Source organism: Topomyia yanbarensis, chromosome 2, assembly GCF_030247195.1.
Source record: "Topomyia yanbarensis strain Yona2022 chromosome 2, ASM3024719v1, whole genome shotgun sequence".
Taxonomy (NCBI): Eukaryota; Metazoa; Arthropoda; class Insecta; order Diptera; family Culicidae; genus Topomyia; species Topomyia yanbarensis.
The window spans coordinates 453973167-453995639 of record NC_080671.1 but is presented as its reverse complement, the minus strand read 5'-3'; the positions used below and the strand labels follow the sequence as shown (position 1 = coordinate 453995639).

The following is a 22473-nucleotide window of genomic DNA, read 5'->3' as shown; positions in this document are numbered from 1 at the left end:
TCATTACCAGGTCGATCTTTATATTTCAGCTACATTTCTCCGAGGCCAAATAGTGCGGCGTTCTACGAAGCCATACCCTAGCAGCAATTTAGGTTTTATGACACTCTTGAACCCCTTCTTAAAACTTACAATGGACTTGTAGTGAGCTATAAAACCAGAATTGCTACTTGGATATAAGCTATTATTCGCCGTATCGTTCCTAAAAACGTGTCTTTAGAAAAGCAGATTACATCACAAACGTTCTTCGACAAATTGAACTGCAATACGAAACAGCTCTTAACAGTGCATTCGGTGAGTATCTTAACCAAATCCAATGCAGCCTGTGTGAACCAATCCCTCGACATTCTGGAAGTTTCTAAATAGCAAAAGACGTTTCGGGGGTATACCAGAAAATGTTTATCTTAGAGACAAATGCTCACAGTCCGCAACCGAGTTGGTAGATCTTTTTGCAGATCGCTTCAGAAAGGTATATACCAGCCCTCCTGTCCACCCATCGCAAGACTACTTTGAAACATTACCAACCTTTAATATCAACCTTCGCCGTCCAAACGTAAGCGATGCCGATGTTTCGAGAGCTTTGTCCAGCGTTGCCCCATTGAAGAGGCCAGATCCGGTTTGCTTGCCTCCTTTGTTCATAAAACATTGTGCCCGAGCGCTTTCTGTACCAGTTAGCATTATTTTCATGCGCTCAATCACGGAAAATGGAAAGAAGCTGCTATTGTTCCTATCCATAAGACTGGAAACGCTCATTATATAGAAAACTACAGAGGGATCTCGCTTCTGAATTGTTTGGCCAGTTTTGTAAAAGTTTTGTTTACAATACGATGTGCGCTGCATCTTCCAACACAATTGATGACGCACACAAGTTTTCTAGTTCCAGCTGTCGAGAAGTGTCAGCAATTAGATGCAGGATATTTTGATTTTGTTAAAGTCTTCGACAAGCTGACGCACAACATTGCTGTTATGAAACTGCAGCGACTAATGATTTCCTCCGTGGGTAACCAGGTGGTCACAATCTTAACTTGCTGAACGATCAGCTTTTGTTAGGATGGGCCTCGAACGCACAAGCGACTTAGAAACGCCCAACTGTATCCCTCAAGGAAGTCACCTAGGGCCACTTATCTTTATCCTATTCATCAATGTTCTCTGCACTCGCGTCAAGTCTGGAAAAATACTGAACGCTGATGATCTGAAAATCTTTAGTTCAATTGCAATATCTTTGAAATACATGAAACGTCGAGATTTGATATCATGTTGAAATTTTTTTTATGAAAATCGACTTTGTTGGATTTCATGTAAAGAAAGGCTACGCAATCGCTTCAAAAATCGACTTTTCAATCGAGACCAGGAGAGCCGAGTGTCATAAACCATTCGATACAGTTCGTCGAGATCGCAAAATGTCTATGCCGCCAATTAGCCCCGGTCTCCCCTAATACCTCATAGTTTAAAAATATATTAAAATTAACATTAAATTTACCACAATAGATCTAAATACTGGTCGCAGTGGTCCGTCTCCAACAAAAAAATAACATTAAATTACTTTGATTCACAGGCGTAGATCACTTATGGCGAATCAAAGATTCGTGGAATAAATTGTACACTATCGATACTTCCGGAAGTCTCGGGATATTCCAGAAGTAAAGCTACTTCAGCGATTATTGAAACAATTTTCACTAACCTAGTCTCAAAAGGAAGGGCACAATATGCAGTTGTAGTTTTGTACCCCCATCCACTCCTGCCCATCCTTCCTCTTATCCCCCCCCCCGCCCACATCGTATACCAAAATAAATTACGTGGTTCCCGACGCTTCCTCTCCCTCCCTCCAATTATCCTCCTTCTCTCTCCCCCATCGACCCGTGTTTCAAAATTAACTATTATATTTTTATTTGTTTCAAGTGTGTCAGCGTCGGCATGTTGATAATCAGGTTAGTGGCAGTCGTGCACCTACTATATACCGGCAACAATTTTGACTTTTTCGGAACACTGTTAAATCAAACGGTAATTGGCTTCCCATACCATTGGTCGAATATGAGCTTTTTCTGAAAACTTTAGCTCGCTCACAAGAGTTTCAAGTTTGTTTGGAAAAATGTATGAAAAATAGGGAAAAGAAACAAAAAATTCATTAAAAAAACGCCAGTATTATCTTGTGCATTCCATAATCTGCAGATATATAGATAAAGGTGTAAGGATCAACATTGCCGAAAAATGCAAATTGGTCCGATTTAGCAGTAAAAAGATATTCTCATATAAAGTTATGTAATGCCTCTCTTTCTCGCACATGCTTAGAATAGGCAATTTCAAAAAAATCGGTTGGTCTTCGAAGTTAAATAACTTTGTTGGGGAACTTCCAATCAATATGCAATATTCAACAAAGCTGTTTGTTATAAAATAAGCTATGCGGCCAAAATTTTTGAGGTATACAGAGTTACTGTGGATTTTTTTAATTTAATTTTAAGTTTTTATTTTCTTGTTTCCATATATATTAGCATAGAAACCTCAAACCTCTTGTGGGTGAACTAGAGTTATCAGAAAAAGCTCATATTTTGCATATGATTTGTGCATCCAATTACCATTTGAATTAGCAGTGTTCCGAAAAAATACAATACATTTCCACAATGTTATATTGAGCGTAACCAGCTTTTAAATCATAGTTTGTATAAACAAGAAACGCACAAAAGCGCCACAAGGTGGATTGAAACAGATTTTTTTGTCTGACATACAAGATTAACTTTGAAATCAGTTGAATTGCCAATAGTTATAGATTTGAGTAATTTTGATAATTCAGTGCAAAAGCTAATTTAACCCTTTCATGCCCAACTTTTTCCTAGTGCATGTAGGGTTTCAAAACTATTTTTCCCTGGAAACTGTGAGATCAAGAAACACGAAAAGCCTTTTTTCATAAAGATTGGTGCTTCCCTTACAGTGCGAGAAGCTTACAATTCTCCTAGAATATTTACAATAGTCCAATTGCCTGGAAAACGTAGCCAATAACGGGTGCACGACGTTTGGCATACATACGTTAGGCATAAGTACGTTAGGCATAATGGACGATTGGCATAATATACGTTAGGCATAATGGACGATTGGCATAATATAGGTTAGGCATAATGGACGATAGGCATAATTCACAAAAATATAAAAATAATCGCAAGGCTTTCGTTAGAGATTTCGCTTGTTTTTTTCAGGCTAGGATAAAATGGCGCTTTGCTATACCATACCTTCGCATAACTCTAGCGAGAGACTCCAAAATGAAAAATACCATGCGAGATATTTACCCCTTGCAAGTCTAGAGCTTTTTTTTCTATTTTTCTGCAGACAAAATGAAGAAAATATCCCTTCAGTTTTGATACAAGCAAATTTTTAGCCTTTTAGATGTATTACCAATACAGTTGCATCCAAATATTAAAAAAAGTAAAATAATGAACAGACTTTTGTAACGGCATTAAATTGGCAAGGGACTGGGAGGTGAAGTATATTTTTCAATGTTAAAAGCCTTAGTACTCAAGGGAGAGCAAGGAGTTGAAGATCGGTTCCGATAGCATGAAATGCAAAGTTACTTTACGCACCTCCGGACATGCCGCAGACTCGGGTGATTCGCATTTCTAATGCCAAAAGGTCCTGACTCCTGCAATAGCAGACAAAGGGTTAAGTCGCCAGGAAACTCTAAGCTTGCTCATATGACCCTTTCCACGCTTTACTAAACTTTCTTCCTTCAACTCCTTGCTCTCCCTTGAGTACTATGGCTCTTAAAAAAATATGCATCACCGTCCAGTTCCTTGCTAATTAAATGCCGTTACAACATTTAACAAATTGACTCAAAAAATGGGGAAAAAATCATGAACAGACATTAAGTTTTGGATTTAATGGAAACTGGCAGTGTTATTTACAGGATCCACATTAGGCTACGGATTCCACATTTGTGACGATACCTTTTTCGTTTCGGTAACTCATCACAGTACAGGAATAAACTCTCTCTCTCTCTCACATCAAAGAGTTTCCGTAGTTCTATTTGTGATGGCCTCGAGAATACAGTCACTGTGCTCAAGAATATGGGAGATAATCAATATAGAACCAGCAATATTCGTATATTCGTTGAATGAATAATAAAATGCGTCATTCTTTCTTTCATGAGCTGTTCTTCTAGGTTATATATTTTTTTGGACAATTACACCTTTCATGCATGAAGAACTAATCTAAGTTAATCCTTACATGCCCAACTTTTTTCTATGGTTCATGGTTCAAGAAACACGAAAAACATGCTTTGAAAGATGCTTCTTTCGCAGTGCTGGAAACTGCTCAATATTTACATTCCGGTGCTCAACACAATTCTCCTAGAAAATTTTCAATACTCTATATGCTAGGAAAAGATAGTCGAAGATACGCTTTAGCAATTTTCAATAATAATGGAAAATAATGAAGATATATCAAAATTTCATTCATCAACGCCAACTGTCAATACCTCTGCTGGTACTGCTACAGCAGAGTTATAGCAGACTAATAGCAATAACTTCAGTTCTAAGTTCTAATAGTCCGAGTTACTGGTCTTCCTTGTTTTTGTGAGTAAATTCTGCGTAAATCAAAGGTTTTAGCAGTTTAAAAACGTTGTTGTTTACAAACAACATGGACATCAATGGGTTGATGTGCTTTATTCATACCTTAATACAAAATAGACCGATTTTAAACAAGTGTATTTAGCCTATTTTAGAGATGCGCAATTTGTTCATTCGTTCATTCCCTGCTCATTCGTTCTGCATCTTTTATTTGAGTGAAGATTTCTTGAGGTATATACAATAGAATAAAATGATAATCGAGTTTTATCAGCTTCCAGAGTAATTGAAAAAATTCAAACATTTGCGCTCTTATCACCCGAGGCTGTCACCACCAAAAAGTTATTTCCTTAAAGGATACTTAAATATGATATTTTATGCCTAACGTCCATAATGCCAATCGTCCATTATGCCTAACGTCCATTATGCCTAACGTATAGAATGCCTAACGTCCATTATGCCAAACGTATTTATGTCTAACGTCCATTATGCCTATCGTACGTATTCCAAACGTCCGTATGCCTAACGTATTTATGCCTAATAGGGTACACCCGCCAATAACAGTCTAAATTGATAAGTTGCATCAGTTTTCAAAAATATTACACGTTAACGAAGATATATGAAAAATTCATTTTCTGTCGTCAACGTAAACTGTCCCTGGCAGCACTGCTCCATCGGAATTCAATCAGATACTATTATACTAGCAGCTATGATACTATTGAAGTTAAGCTACATGACCTTGTACCGCATACTAATGCTAGCGTTATCAAACAACACATGTCAAAATACGGAGAAGTAGATACCGTTAATGAAGATACTTGGAGGAAACTCTTCCCACGCCTTTGCAACGGTGTGCGTGTGGTGAGAATACGTCCGAAAAAACCTATCCCCTCCTACTTGACCATCCAATGCAAATTATTCCAAGGTGTCATATACAGTCATTAGTGACCTGTGATCAGCCGCTACACCTCGGAAAACCTTGCGCAGAGGCTGCTAAGGAAATTCCGTCTGTTACAGGCAAAACTGATACACTGTCGTCGTATGCTAAACCACAACAGGTTGCTAAACTAACGACTGCGGATCGGGCAGTAACAAACAATAAATCAATAATGATCGTGCCCAGTACCAGTAAACCAACTGCTTTAAACAAAACCGAAGAAATAACGATTGCATCAAATGCCTCCAAACTTACAATCAACGCCACGAATAAAGCAACATATGTCGATGAAGACGTATTTACAACAGCGATCCGCAAGAACAAAATACAACTTCCGATAATGAACAGCATGAAAGCAGTACTGATAACAACATGGACTTGAACGACAATACGAGAGAAGGCAGACGATCTGACCCCAAAGTTGTAGAGGATAATGCAACTAATGCAGCACCGCCAAGAAAAAGGATTTCAACACGCAGCAGCAAGCTGCGTCAACAAGACACGAAGAATAGTCAGTGACTTAGTTATTTTTTTACTTTTACATCTCGCAAAAACACGAATGATTCACGGCTCATTTGTGCTAGCACATGGAGCCTTGTCAAATAAATTAGAAAAAAAAACCCGAGACTTTTTCTCTGTTGATGTTTGAAATAAATTATAATATTGCATTTTTCACAAAAAAATCTCTAGTTTGCAATACATTTCGCTAGTCAAAAATGAGGCTTAATCTTTGATTTGATAGTAAAATTTGTTTGCCAATGATAAATCATTGGACAGGAACAAATAGTATAAATTCATGTTCGCACTTATTTGTCATACAGCGCCATCTACATACATTTTGAGCTCAGTCTTTTACGAGCATATGTCCAGAATATCAAAACAAATGAATTTGCAGAAGAAAATTTTCTACCAGGAAGTTTCCGTCAAAAGATAGAACTTATCTAGCTCAGTTAAAACTTATCTAGACCAAAATTAAAGGCGTCTCGAATACTTTGTTAAAGACTCCAAACCTCCATAATATAAACTCAGAGCACAAAGGACTTTTTTCTCAAAAAGTGGCAATATTTTTCATGTGTGTGCCATCTACGAAGGTTATGGATTATAGGTCCCTTCCGAAAATACAGCGAAATAAGTTTCAGTATTACAAATAGATGTGAGTAGACCAGTTGCACAGCAAAGGTTGGTCACGGACTAGCAACGGGAACCAAGATGAAAAAACACGAAGTCGGAGAGAATCAGGATATAGTTGCAGAAATTTCATCGCTGATGGTCTCTCCTTCAGAGTGGCTGACAGTTAAATGGCTCGAGAAAATGGGGATAAGTATCGGGAGAAATACCGCAACCGAGAAACTCTCAGCACCAACTAGCAGATAAATAGGAACGAGTAGCACCAAGAAGGATAAGAAACCCAACGAAGGTGGTGGTAAAGAGATGTAAATCATTAGGGATGGATGAGGATGGCGAGATACAAGAAGTTTATGTTTAGTCGGTAGATTTAACTACTACAAACCAATCAAACACTACAACGAGCCAATTCCATACCCTCTCGATAACAGATATTCTCCAAATTTTTTGAGCTGAGTCGATTGGTGCACAAAACTCGATCTTCCAGGCTTCGGAAAAAAATCTACAAAGTTTGAGGGTTTTTATACCTTTTTATACCAATCAAAACCCTCCGCTTGAGAATTTTCTATGCGCTAACCTAACCTAATCCGAGATAATATACTGAAGAGTCTAAAGCGATAAAATGCATATTTAGAACACTGTTCGTCGAAGGTAGATTCCTGCCCGCTGTGCAACGCGTAGTGGCGGTTCTTCAGTTGGACAAAACTCAAAATGTTGCCTAATTTAGCTGAAAATCACTAGTTAATTTAATTTTGAGGTGCTGAGCTCATCGTTGATTTTTTAAATTTAAGATGCATTTTTCTATACAGTGTCATTAAACCTTTCTTATGATTATGATCTTATTTTTATGATAGACTTTCCGTTACTGCTCACCAATATCAACAATATCATAAGAAATAAGTAACACTGCTTTAAACCGATTGTTTAACGTGTTGGTTTACTTTAGATTTTTTTAATTATCTTGTGCAAAAACCATACGCCTCCATATCAGAAACAAAAAATTAAAATATGCTTAAAATTGTTTGCTTACCATAATATTCGAAAAGTGGAGGTAATTTCCCATAGAATGTACCATTTGACCGTTCCGAACTGTTTTATTCTGATTATACAGAATACATCAGCGAAAAAAAGTATTTTTGATCAGACCACCTCAAACATAATTAAACGAAAATGTCATATTTTCAAGCGATCTAAGCGAATATATTATAATCGCAGACCAGTTCTTTCCTTTCCCTATAAAACAAAACTAGTTGTGCTAAAGTCAAGAGACATCATGCATTGTAAGTGAATATAGAAATTATGGTTACGAAAATGAAAATCGTTGAACGTCCGGATATTGCTACGTTTAAACTGCTGTCAAAAATCGTGTTCTTATTCAATCATCATAAAATTTTGAATATACATCATTCAATATGTGAAAAATCTTTTCGTAAAAAAACTAAAGTACATTTGAGCGACAAGAAATGTTAAAAAATATATGTTGCGGCAGAGCGCAATCTGTGTACATACCCTCGCCACTGTATTATTACCAGCAAAGTGCCAAATAAAATCAATTCAGTTTAGCCACCACCGGTCGATCGTCTTCAACACTTTTGTTTCACTTCAATGGCATCAGTACCGTATCACTATCCGTCTTTGTGCCGCTGTTTCGTATTACGTTTCACTTGAGTTCTGTGCGCCGAAAGTTGGATGGAAGGAAATGGGTCCAACTGCTGAGAACGAACAATATACTTTTATAGATAAGGTTTTATATGTTAAGTCTACCTTCTAACCTCGCCCAGAGCCGGAGCAAAAACATACTTTGTTATAGCTATCAATAAATCAATTAATCAATTTCTACTGCTTTGTTGCTTATCCACTTCACAAACTGTACAATATCGTTCCTCCGGCTGTGTAGTGAAATCAGAAAACCACAGAAGTGAAACGTGTCTCGACTACAAGAATTACGATTGCGACTGACTTTAAACAAATTCATGTTAGACCAAATGTGCGCTTGGTGGAACAGTTCGTAAAGGAGATAACGGCGATAATTACTGATTATAATCCGCTACATGCGGTACTGCCAACTTTCACAGAAGTTTAACCGAGGCTGGAAGCGTCATTGTGAAGAATTTCATGCAACACAACATCGAATTCAGCAACGTTTGAGCCAAGATTCCCGTGTATATGGACATACGCAACGAAAGATATCCCTTCTCATCTGGCTATGGATGCGAATATAATCAAACATCGCTGATTAGATTCAGCTCAGATCCCTACGTGCCCTATTCGGATCGAGGCTAGGTACTAAGTCGGTGTTCGTTCTTTTATAGATTAAAAACCCTAGTTCCAACATTTTAACGAAATTGGTTGATGTTTCTATGGGACGGAACTAAACGAGGGAAAAGTTGCATTTCTCTGAAACGATAAGAGAGTTGTGATGGTCCAAAAAGTTGAAGAGGGATGAATGAAACTTCACGCGCAATTTAAAAATTTTCTTAATTTATGAATGGTTCCTAATGTCACAGCAAAATTGCCCTAATTTGACTATTACTGTGCAACGTTATTTATGAAATGTTCTAAAAATGGCTCTGTAACGATGATTGGAAGCAATCCATATGCAATGCAATCCTTTCGATCGTAGTGAAACTCTAATATATATTTGAAACAAAATATATAAACCTAAATTTGAGATGTCTGATAAAAATGAAATGTGCCGAATTTAAATTAAAAATTTGAATACTAAAAATCCAACTATCCCTTAGCTTGATCCCTCCCTAAGTCCATTCTAAAAAATTAAACGTATATTGCGATAGGAAACTCAATCATAACTCATATGCAACTCAAACTCATCAACCAAAACATATTTCGAAAAAATGTCTCGAAACAAGACATAGGTCGGTAACCAAGCAGTTCATTGTACACGACACGCATCATTTGCGAATGCATATTATAATGCATTGAAAGTGCACAGGTCGGAGAGCAAAAAAAACATAAAAGACCATATACATTGTACAGTACATGCGTGGGGTGAGTTTAGTTGTTTAGAGTTTAGAGTGCACACAGCTATTCATAGAAATCATTTATAGAAATTTATCCGCCAGTGAGTGCATTCATACCTGCACCAGTAGGGCTGGACTTGAGAATTCCGGTCGGTGCGTTTTATACTGTGTATATATAAAAACGCAATTCCACTGACACCCGCTAGTCCATGTCAGTGTACCAACACTATATTTGAGGTGGAAAAACCTATGAACCATGGAAAAGCGTTTTTTTTTCTCTTTATGTGTGTAAATAGGCGAATATGGTTAGGTACAATCACGTACGAAGGGAGTGCCACCGACTAACGATCTGATGGCAATGGCAAAAATGCTTCATGGGAGAGTAATAGCAATGAAAGTGCGAGTGTTAGTGAAACGATTAAAGTACGATTATAGCATTTGAAGAAAACAGGTAATGATAAAATAAAACCACCATACATGTAACAAGAAGAAACAGAGAAAAAGTTACAAAGCAACAGCGAGGAGAAAAATATTTTCAATAATTGAGATTATTTAACTTACATAAAAAGCAGAATGCAAACAGCAAAAAGTTGAACACTCGGAGCTGATTCATGGTTGGAATTCCTTTGGTTGTTTTAACTTTCCTCCGAAGCGGCAAGCTGCTGCCACTGGTCGTCCGATGATTTACTTTCTTCGTTCAGGTGGCACGATGGTCGCAAAATGCAAACATTGAATTTGAATATTCAGCGATTCACTTTTACTATATCTGTGGGACACCAATTTTCACCTTCACCCCAACCTTCTTCTACTTCTTCTTCCTTTTCTTCTTCTTCTTATCAAACCCGTTCACACTCTTTGGCTGATGTTGATGGGAACAAATCAGATGTGATTTCACTGGGGAATTTCAGCCTGGTAACTGAGGAGGAACGATTAGAGGGCGCAAAATATCACCCAACTCACGCGATATGATAGACCGGTTGACGGTGGATGGTAAAGACGTTGATCGCGGCTAATTTGAATATAATTCTGCGTCTGTGAATGAACAAAAAGATAATAAACAAACGATTAGAGAGTGCGAAGCATGTTGGCATCAGATTGAACCACGGTGAACTATGATGGTTTCGCTTATAGTTATTATTTCAGAAATGTTTAGGATTGTGTCATGCAGCAGTGATTATGCCTGGGAGTCATAAGAGGAGATTGCACTTAAACTCGTTGACTCCACAATGTCCAACTTTTTTCCGGCGTATATAGGGTTCTATTACTAGAATAATTACAATAGCTCAACGAAAAAAAAATATCAGTTTTCAATCATATTTCAAGACAACGAAGGTATATCAAAATTTCATTTTACAACGATAACTGAAACTGCTCTAACGCAATCCAATCAGACTAATTACATTAAATTCTGTTATACGTATAATACTAATATATTTTAGTGCTCAAATAAGAGGTAATAGCTCTAGTTATCATTTAACAGCTTTGTTATTGCAAGTAAATTTTATTTGTAATTGTGAGCAAAAGTTATCGCTGAATTAGCGTTAAGAGTAAAGAGTTCATAAGATCACAGCGGGCAGTTATTGCTAAGTTAGATCCATGTGTTTACATCATGAAGTCACCGAAATCCTTCCACGCTCGAATTCAAAATCCAGCACAATACACTCGTGAGATGGCTGAAATGTTTAATTATCCTAAATTCACGATAAGTGATGGCCTAAAACGATTAGGAGACCGTCTGACTATCGATAGAAAATCCACAAGTAAAAGAAAAGCAAAAGCAGCTGATCATAAAGCTCATTCGGAAGTGCTAGCAATTTTCAAGCGGAAATCGAAGTTGTCTACGCGTCAAAAATAGCAAAAGTTTTGCTATCTAATGTTCGGAAAACAAAGAAGGGTGCAAAACAAAAAAAGAGGTCGAAGTTCCAGAAAAAGTCCTTCGTTTGGCAAGCAATCTCTAACTGCGGTCAAAAAGTAAGGCTGTCGCCATTTCTGGAACCATGAACTAGAAAAATCATCGAAACGGGTGCTTGCTTTTTCAGATGTGGCGTGAGATTGATTATCTCTTCTTGTTTGACTTGGCAAGGTGTTAATATTCAAACCAAACATACCAAACTGCGTACAGTAATGGGAACTTTTCACTAAAACTAAATAACTTGGTAATAATTCGTATTTCTGATCAGAATTACGGAATATCAAAGATATTTCAAAATGATGTCTCGCATTGTTACTTATTACAAATTTCTGTTATTTTAACTGCTAAAGAGACCTAATAACCTAATTTATAACACAGTGTGTTACAAAAATTGTGTTCTGTTATAATCTTGTTATTTATTCTGATCGGGAAATATTCAGGAATGTTGTTGTACTTCGCAATGTCCTTTTTTCGTTTAAATAGCATCCAAAATGGTTCTGCAAGAACTAAAAGTGATCTTTTTAATGGTTCGAGATTGAGCTTGACTGCCTTTAATGGTGACCAACAAACTTTAGACAAAATTACTGAAGACATGCAAGCTCTATTTTTCATACTTTCCATTCCACAAGAAATCCAAAAATCACTTTAAGGTGTTCCTTAAAATTTAATTTGTCCCTATATACCAACTACTGGACTATTTTCGTTTCAAGACTATGGGTACTTATATATAAAATATATGTCTTTCTCAATCATCATTCTTTTCCATTAAGTGCTAAGTTGCTATACCGTTTCTGCCATATAAAAAATCACTCTTTTTAGCAGACAACAGTCTACAGGAATCAGTCCATTCGATATCTACAAATTCTGGATCGTGAAAAAAGTTGATTCAGGTAGAACAGCAACTGGAGGAGAATACGATATTCGGAGCTGTTGAAATCGACTCAGCCATCTTTTAAAAATGAGTAAGATTATTTGACACATTAACACAAACGTACAGTTACACACACATATCGATATTTTCGGATGTCGATGAACTAATTCGAATAATATAAAGGACTCGACTCTTAGAGCCGCGGTTAAAACATAGAATGGTTAAGCAATAACTCGTAATTCCGAGTTATTGCTTAACCATTCTATACATGGGAAAGGCAAAATGGCTCGGGAAATTTCACGTGCAATCGCTATCTCCTCCTAACTCCGGAACCAGAACTTCGATTCCAATAACATTCGACAGCTTTTAATAAGGAAGCGATACTTTACATTTGAGACAAAGTTGGAGAAAGTCGAGTTAGCTATCCCAGAGAATGAAATGTGTGGATTAAATACTAGGGTTTTGTCACTTCCTCGAAGCTTCCGGTTCCATCGTAGGTAACCAGAGTGAGCAAAGAGTCTTTAATTTGGCGTCAGAGAGCTAAAATCGTGAATCCCAGCAAGCAGAAAAATATTTTAAGAACGTTTGTGTCATTTAGAATGCAAGGTGATACTAGTTGATGTGGGAATTTGATGCGTGACCGCACTCTTCCACTCGTAATTCTGGAACCGAAACTCGGAAACAAATAAAATTCAACAGGAGCATATGGCGATGTTACATCTTTCATTAGAAGAGCAAGCAGATGAAGCGACGCTTCAGGGCTTTGGGCCTCGAATTCTAAGAGCCCGGAAAGGTCTGCATTATATTGAAAATGCGGAAGAAAGGGGCCCGTTCCTAGAGATTGTACGAAGATCTTCTAACCGGAGGACGGAAACGACCACATGACAGGCGGCTTCAAATGCCCTGCGCACAACAAGGCTAACTACCGATAGCGGTAACTGGGTGGTAGTGTAGAGATGGCTGCAATCCATGTGATGGGTGGTTTCCCTGACGAGCGCCGCTTGTTATATGAGGAGACTTCAACACTCCGGTGTCCAACGTATTGGTGGAATGAAATGCTCAGCATCCTCCGGGATGCCTGCCTAAAAGCCAGAAGACGCGTTTAGAAAGCATCGAATAGAGTACCGTACATCGATGCAGACGGTGGTGACAATCGAGGTTCCAACGATGAGCTCCCATCCTGGCACTGAAGACCGCTATCCTGGCATTTCCGGATATGTTCAGGATAGTCCTCCCGTATAGATACAGGATCCAGAAGCTGGTGTTGCTGACTAAATCCAGCATACTGCATACTCTTATATTAGATTCCGGAGGGGTATCTCGAGGGGTAATCGCTACCGCGCTGTGGTAACGATCGACTTGAAGAATGCATGCAAAGTTCTGAAAAGTTTATTTCACAACCGAGTACTGGTCTACGAGATGATCATGGGTCGATTAGGGTTACGGCGAGAGCACCTCAGGCTACCATACTCGATCCATTGCTCTGGAGTATAATGTATAATGAAGTGTTAACACTGGAACTGCCCAAGGGAGATGAGATCGTCGACTTTGTAGATGAAGTTGTCCTGACGATAACCGGCGAGACCCTCGAGACAGTGGTGATGTTGACAGCAGATATAATAAGCAACGTGGAAACCTGGATGGCTGAAGTCAAGTTGCAGCTGGCTCACCACAAGACCGAGGTGGTGCTAGTCAGCTACCGTAAAAAATCTAGCGTATCGTGATCAGCGTCGACGGACACTCAATCCCAACGATGCGTCCGCTGAAGCACCTGGGTGTGATGGTCGACGATTGGTTAAATTACAACAGCCGTGACGACCATGTGTGTGAGAAGGCTGCGAGAACAACTAACACAATGGCATCATGCCGAATAACGGCGGAGCAAGATGCAGCACGAGACGTCTTCTGGCGGGTCTCTCATGCTCAATAATGATTTATGGCGTACCGGCCAAATTGACAACCACGTTCCCCCTAATAGTTGTTCGAGTCGCCACTGCATACAGAACGATATCGTCATAGGCGGCTCCAGCCGGTTGGGAAAAGAAGGGGGAACACAAGGCTGTCCCAAAAAAATCGATGTTCGAAAAGTCATGGTGCTCAACCCTATAATGAAAGATAAGCATATTTTAAGCACTTTTGTAGAATAAATCAAGTTTCTGAAAAATCATCTAGAGGTTCCGCAAATGAGATTTATGAAAAATAGGCATTTTTGAGCAAAATGGTCGTATATAAGTGGTTTTCGCAACTTTTTCAAAGCCCAATTATTTTCAAAATATATTTTTATTTTTCTGTGGACCTTGGAGAATAAATTCCATTTAAAAGTTTCCAATCCAATATCCTAATGCCTTTAAATGATTAGAGTTGAAATGCCGATAGATTTTACTCAAGGAAGTCACTTAGGACAATTGATTTTTGGTTTATTCGTTAAAAATCTATGCCATTATGGTGAAAAAACTGAGCACCGAGCTATGCGGAGAATCCGTCTTCGAGGAGGCTACAAATGCGAATAAACAACCTAACAGTAGCTCCAAACAAAAGAAACTGGTCAGAACCCGGGCCCGTTAGTGGTACGGCCATATGCTTACGAAATTTGATGGATGTGTCCTGATCAACGATGAAATTTATGCGAAAACCAATTTCAAATAAATCCACGGCTTCTAATAGATTAAAAATTTGTTTTCGAAACAAATAGTTTTGCAAGGGAAATGTTGCTGTGGCAAGAAATCAGCAGTCCCATGATGGCCTAATTACGTTATGGCCAAATCTAGCCAGCTGTCATAACAGCACTGACTTGCTTCAATGATCGACAATGTGGTCCAGTTGTGTGTGTTTTTTTACTTTGAGGTAAAACTCTTACGCCGACCCAGCACACATTCAATAGTTAAACCATACTACCAATTTCGTCCATTGTGTGCCAGAGTGAGGGACTCTGAACAGAAACGATAACTCTGAACCTTACTCCCCTAACCTCCACCAAGGAGTCCGACATTTGATCCCCCGGATTCCATTTGAAATTACTACTTCAGGGGGAGGGTGTTCTCACCCTCTTCACTGGATTCCAGGTCTAGATAGTCGTGCTAGTTCGCTAGTCTCATAGCCGCCATATCAGTCCTGCACGGCATGATATTCTTTATGCGCTCTACTCTGTGGTGACTAGTTGGATACCGTGGTCGAACGAGCGATTCCGGTTGGAGGGTGGTTGCCTGTTAACTAGTATCCCGACAACCCTATGATGGTGGTTCGTCGGTGCTACACAGCATAGTCCCCGCCGGTGGAGATAGCCTACCTCGGCAGAGTTCCCCGAAGAAAGCACATCTCCCGAAACCGTTGACGGACGCGTTATTCTTGCTTCCAGGTAGTCCGGCACAATGCCGAGATTTGTGTGGCGATTCCAGGTAGAGGATTGCGTCCGGTTCACCGGTGCCCCGAAGATTTAAGCTGGCGATTCGCTACGGGCTACTTGGAGTAGTCCCCGACGATGGATCTTTCCTGCTCCTATGAAGAGTTCCCCGGCAGTGGAAGATCTTCCGAAACCGATACTACTCGGGTATATGCCGAGGTCGGTCCTGCGATTCTGGGTGGAGCGTTGACTTCCAGTTCGCTAGCGTCCCGACGACCTTTTCCCAGTGCTACTTCTCGATCTACTCGAGCCAATCCCCGGCGGTGGGCCTATCCTACTCCGACGGAGAAATTTGCCGACGTCGAAAGTTCCCTTGAAACCGTCATCTCGATTCTGGTTGGTTGAATACGGAGGTCAATCCTGCGATTCCGGAAGATGACTTTCGGTTCTCATGTGCCCCGACGATCTATCGTCGACGATACGTGCGCTCAGTCTAGTCCCCCGCGGTGGATCTAGTCTACTCCGGTCGCGTCTGCTGGTCTCCTTTATCTCTCTTCACCAGACTGACTTTTCGAGTGCCAAGGTCGGTCCGGCGATTCCAGTTGAAGTCTAACTTTCGGTTCATCGGTGCCTTGACGACCCGAAGCCGAGTACTGCTACGTTGCTGGTCGTTGTTCCTTTCGCCATCTTTGTTGCAATGCTGACATGATGTGAACAATTTTTTTTCTCACATTCTTTGGGAAATATTGTTCATGCTAACGTCCTCACCGACAATGGTTCTCATTTCGTTTTGCTCGTGCTCGAATCGCGAGCATTCGAAGACCACGTTCTCAGGCGTTTCTTCTGCATCACCGCAAGCGATGCAGTACGGCGACCTCGCGTGGCCGAACCTGATCAGATATTTCTTGAAACAGCCGCCCAGACAAGAATGTGCCATGTGGAAGTTTACTTCACCATGCGCTCTGTTCATCCACGCCCACAGGCATGGACTTAGTCGATGTGTCCATCTACCGTTTATAGCGTTATCCCACTGATGTTGCTACTTGCTTAAGGTATCAGCTCGGGCTTGTTTATGGATTCCTCTTGTGCCTCGATCCCTATAACACTCGCTATATTCTTCGAATAGAAGGTTTATGGGAATTATTCCAGCTATCACATAGGCTGCCTCTGACGAGATAGCTTGATACGCTCTAGACACCCGCATGGCCATCAGCCTGAACGTGCTATTCAGCCGAGATGAGTTCCTCTTCGTCTGCAGTTCTCTCACCCATACAGATCCTGAAAGTAGTCGCATTTTACTGCTGCTGATCGCCGAATTGTTGGGCATGATCCGAGATAGTGCCGAGATCACTTTTACGGCTCTCCCGCATGCGTGGTCGGTTTGGCTATTACAGCTTAGTCGGTCGTCTATCATCATTCCCAGTTGTCTAACTTCCTGCGCTGAGTTGATGGTACTCTCTCCAACCGAAATTCTGCACTGCCCTGTCGTTGCTCATCAACACCTTCTCAGTTTTGTGGTGAGCTAACGTCAGCTTCTTCATGCGCATCCAATCTTCCACAACATCTATTGCCTTTATTGCAAGTACTTCTACTTCCTCTAGTGATTCGTCGATCACTAGCAGCACCACGTCGCCGCAAAATCGACAATCTTCACGCCCCTAGGGAGGGAGTTGGGTCGAGTATGAAACCCTGTGGATCGCCTGCTGTTACGGTTACACTTATTTTTCCCACTTAGGTACTATGTTTACTAGACTGGTTCAATTTTTGAGTTTTAGCTCCACCAGGCTCTACTAATTCCTTTTATGGTCCTTAGTAATTGTGCAAATTTTGGTACCGATTGGTTGTATCTACGGACCCTCCAAAAAATTCAAAGTTTATATGGAAGTTTGTATGGAAAATCGGTTAACATTGAAAATAAATTCTTAAAAAATCACCTCATCAATCAATTAATCAGAACACTATATATTTCTAAAGGTATTCTTCTACTGAACACATTCCGGGAACATTGCAACTTTATGAAAATTTGTTGAGAAAAGTTATTAACTAAAGAAGCAGTATGACTTCAAAACAAGTGGATTTTATTGGTAACCATAGCAAGCCTGTTTGAATAGCTACATCGTTTTTCAAGTGTAAACTAGACTTACCACCCACCGCTCCCGTATGGCAGATACTATTCAAACAGGGTTGCTATGCTTACTAATAAAATCCACTTGTTTTGAAGCCATGCTGCTTCTTTAGTTAATAACTTTTCTCAACGAATTTTCATAAACTTGCAATGTTCCCCGAATGTGTTCAGTAGAAGAATACCTTTAGAAATATATAGTGTTCTCATGAATTGATTGAGGAGGTGATTTTTTAAGAATTTATTTTCAATATTAACCGATTTTCCATTCAAACTTCGATATGAACTTTGAAATTTTTGGAGGGTCCGTAGACACAACCAATCGGTACCAAAATTTGCACAATTACTGAGGACCATAAAAGGAATTAGTAGAGCCTGGTGGAGCTAAAAGTCAAAAATTGAACCAGTCTAATGTTTACCTATACTGCGCCATTCTACTGATGAGTGTGTCATTTAACTTCAGTTATCACCGGGTACATTTCTTGAAGCGATGGCATTTTGATTCTCGTCAAGCTTTAACTCTAGGTTAGATATATTCTAAAGAAACGTGACGCGCGCGAGACAGGAAACAGCGTCCTATAGATGGGCAACAACCAGCCCGTCGAGATTCCCGGATTTTCGTTACCGGTATTACCCTAGTAGAAACTGTATTTTGCTTGTTATTAGCAAAAATTAGAAATTAGTTTTGTTACCAAATTTAATTCATTGTCTTTTACTCGTTCAAAAAAGTGTTATAAAGAACAAAACGAACTGATCACCTTGTTGATCACTTCTAAAATATTAGCATGCTGAAGTAGGAAAATATCTTTTCACCAAAACGGTTTCTGGTCGAATAGGGGGGGGCACGTGACCCCCCCCCCATGCCCCTCCCTGGAGCCGCCAGTGGATATCGTCGGAGGCGGTATGCGTATTTACTGGGATCATTTCCATCTGCACCACTTTGACTGAGGACGTGGAATGCTACCAACGGAGAAATGCAAGAAATGCAAGGAGATTGGTTCGAAGAAACGGTGAAAATTCACCTTTTTATTGGGAACACTGAGAAAAGATATGTCCTCAAGCAGCAATCGAACCTGCGATCTCCCAGTCTCTAGTCGGGTGCGTTAACCACTCCGCCATCGAGGAACTGTGATGATGTCATCACATAATCCCAATAGTATCATGATCACCGCTGCAGCCTTCAATTCCTCCCAATTGACCTATCGACCCCCAATGTCTCTCGATGAGAGGGAGAGGTGACGATCTGCTCATAGGAGACATTGAGGGTCGATAGGTCAATTGGGAGGAATTGGAGGCTGCAGCGGTGATCATGATACTATTGGGATTATGTGATGACATCATCACAGTTCCTCGATGGCGGAGTGGTTAACGCACCCGACTAGAGACTGGGAGATCGCAGGTTCGATTGCTGCTTGAGGACATATCTTTTCTCAGTGTTCCCAATAAAAAGGTGAATTTTCACCGTTTCTTCATTCTCACCATTCCGGTCATTCTTTCTCTGTCTGTTTTCCAGTTCATAAAAATCTTTAAGAAAGAAAAAAAAAACAAAGACTTAAGTCAAAACAAGGAATGAATCAATTCTTGTTTATGCGAGGAATGTGTTCCGTACTAAGAACACTGTTAATCCGGTAAACCATAATATTTTTAACCATCGATCAATAAACCAGGAAATTGTGAAAAACTAAGGAAGCCAAAAAGTGGTAAAACAGCGGTTTTACTCGTGTTTTACTAAGCTCACTGATATGCAGAAACGTACACAGTAGCGGTAGAACTTACTATCGTGATTTTATCCTTACTTTCCATAGGATGTCAATTGATACTAATTCTCATATTAGTCAATCAATCATAATGAACTTAATGATGCCACCAGCAGCTGCATTTAAGCCGCTTTCTGCGGTTATGTAAGCTTGAAAACCACATGACGATACAGCGAACAGATATCAGTAGGCCATCACGGAGAGCGACTAAAATGTTGTAGCTGGTTGAGTCTATAAGCCAATAAGTTAGAATTTTGAGTTCCGATTACATGTATGCGACAGTCTTTCGTTTTATTTTTGTTTGTATAATGGAATAAAATGACATAGATTATCAGTAATCACGGAGAAAAGAGAGAAAAATGAATCAATAATTTGAAATCGACCCAAGAGCAGCTCTTCTTTTTTTTATACACTCAACTAGAGCGCTTTCGGAATTGCGCTTTGATCTTCTCATTTTCATAAGACCCTTACAAACTGATTTTCTGCATGCCAAGTATTCATTTATTTGAGCAAAGATTTCTTCAAGCATATACAGCGGACTTTTTCTGTGTATAATAGTTTTTGAAGTAATAATAAAGAAATTGAGAATTCCGCCGAATAGGTAGACCGACGTTGAAATACGTTTTTATCAGTGATGCTTATAAATAACAGTCTACGCGTAAAGGAAATAGTTTCCATTACAAACGAAACCTAGGGTAACTATTTCCCCGGTTTTAACAATTGACACTATTGATAGCCTTACGCCGAAATTAAAAGGCTTAAACTATACGATACAAGAAGAAATCCAATCACTACACTCAAAATTACAAGCTTAACCGAATTTTCTCTAGTGCGCTGCTTTTAAGCGCAGCATGATCTAATCGGCCCAAGCAATTTATCAGCTCCTCGTCAAGTTGAAGGTAAAAGTGTGTCAAATTTGTAATATTCCCCTGAAGTACAAATTTGTTGAACAGCTACTCCCAATCGTCCACCCGCGAGCTCGATTTGCAAGCTGAACACGCTGAACGGGCGATGGGTAGTGTATGAACACTGCACGTCGGCCGTCGTTGACTTTCTTTTCGATTGCAATCTTCCCACCCGAAGCATTCGAATGATCGGTGTTTCTCTGCAATAAAAGCTCCCCAAAACAAGGAAATTACTATGTCTGCCTGCTGCAATCGACCCTGGAGCGGTGAGTGGTGCGCGATGCATTATTCCAACCCGTGTCCAACCAGTCAAATGAATCATAACAAGCCAGATTGAGGTGAATTAGTCTCACGGAGCACAACGAATCCACCACACCATTACCATTATGGTCGTCATCATCATCATCAAGCCGATGACGAATGATTGAGATATCCGGAACTGTTCAGCGGCAGCCACGCGCGATGAAAGCTGCCTGATTAAAGAAAGCATGGGTGATAATGGCTTTGCGGGTTGTTTCCGATTTTATCGCCCATCGGCAAGTCAGACAAGATGTACCTCAGGATAGGACCAATTTGTTCCCATTGTTTTTTTTCCTTCTGCCGGTACCCTCCGGGCGCGCGAGGATCCGTTGAAAATCTCATTTGGGATAGTTCACTCTAATGGTCGATCACGTAACACGATATAATTCATCGCAAGTTTGGCGGGCAATAAAATCTCCTCGGTGTGATTGAGAGGGGATGGGACAAGAAGGTGAAAGAGACCCTCAATTTGTGGGGTAGTACAAAAGTGTAGCTGGGACTGTATCATGCTGAGATTAATGGTGAAATCATGTTCGTAGCCCCCAGCGGGAAAGCGAAACAAGTGCGCCTTGATGTACATGATACAATCTCGATGTGCATATGATGAATTTAGTACAAAAAGCAACCTAAAAGGCATATTAATTGCTACTCGATTTTATTATGGTACTGAATGTGCCCCATTGAATAATAATTTCACTAACCCTTTCAGAATAGACGTTGATGACGTTGATTTTGACTTGAGTTTAATTGTTTCGTGAGATTTCCGAATTTAGAAATTAGGTGCGACGTACAGAGCAAACTTCCTAAATCAAACAAAAATAAATATTTTTGTTCAATATTCTTTCGTTCTCTACAATACTTCACCTGTTCAGTTCTGAGAAAGCCGAATCAATGCCAAAGAAATCAAAGTTTACTTTTCAAGCTCCAGCGAAAAAGATAAACGATTGAAACTTTTTCCTCCCACCTCTTCGTTAAGTCTAACACAAACACGCGAGCTATCACATTCGGGGGAGTTTGAGCACACCCAGATTACCGGAAAATAAACCATCAATTCTATATTTGAATTTTCTGAATCACAATGAGCTATTTATCTTTGTTCTTCCATTTTCCTGCCCGCCCTATCGATGCCGAGGGGTGTGACACTTTATATCATGGAAAGCGTTCCCCGCACTAAAACAGTCTTACTGGAGAGAGCCCTGTCATGAAACAGCAGAGTCTAAGAATAGGAGAGAAAAGAAAACCCGCTAGAATAGCAAACAGGAAGAAAGGCACATTTTTCATTGCACGAGGTACGTAACTTACGTACTTCGAATCAGACGGAGAAGTGTTCCGCCTCTACTGCAGGATCTGATTTATTTTTTTTATGCCAAAGGGCGAATAAGAATCAGACCATATTCACTGTAGAACTGTGTGATAAGGATTGCTCGTTCTTTTATCATTTATTTTCCGCGCTATGGTCGCTGATAGCGTAATGGAAGATGAAATTGTTTTTTCTAAGTCCTTCCAACAAGTGTTGCCTACACAATGAAGAGTAGAAAACGCAGGATGAAATGATAGGAGACAGTTTTACAGTCAATTTAACGACGTGAGTGACACGTGATAATTTCAGTTATAAGGGCTTTTAATAGTAACGATGGGAGTCTGGTAAATTATTTGTCTTGAGTGTATATTCTAAT

The 22473-nt window shown here is 39.8% G+C and overlaps 1 protein-coding gene across 8 annotated transcripts in view; it reads right to left on the bottom strand.

Moving 5' to 3' along the window:
• The window catches only part of LOC131685851 (uncharacterized), a 304876-nt gene that overhangs the window by 162233 nt on the left and 120170 nt on the right, over positions 1 to 22473 (bottom strand). For 7 of the 8 annotated variants that reach the window (XM_058969847.1, XM_058969855.1, XM_058969849.1 and 4 more), the window contains exon 3: positions 10152 to 10622. In XM_058969847.1, the coding sequence (XP_058825830.1) occupies positions 10152 to 10203 (52 nt within the window). In that variant the 5' untranslated portion in view covers positions 10204 to 10622. The remainder of the gene's footprint in view (positions 1 to 10151; positions 10623 to 22473) is intronic. The other variant, XM_058969854.1, reaches the window with a different exon arrangement.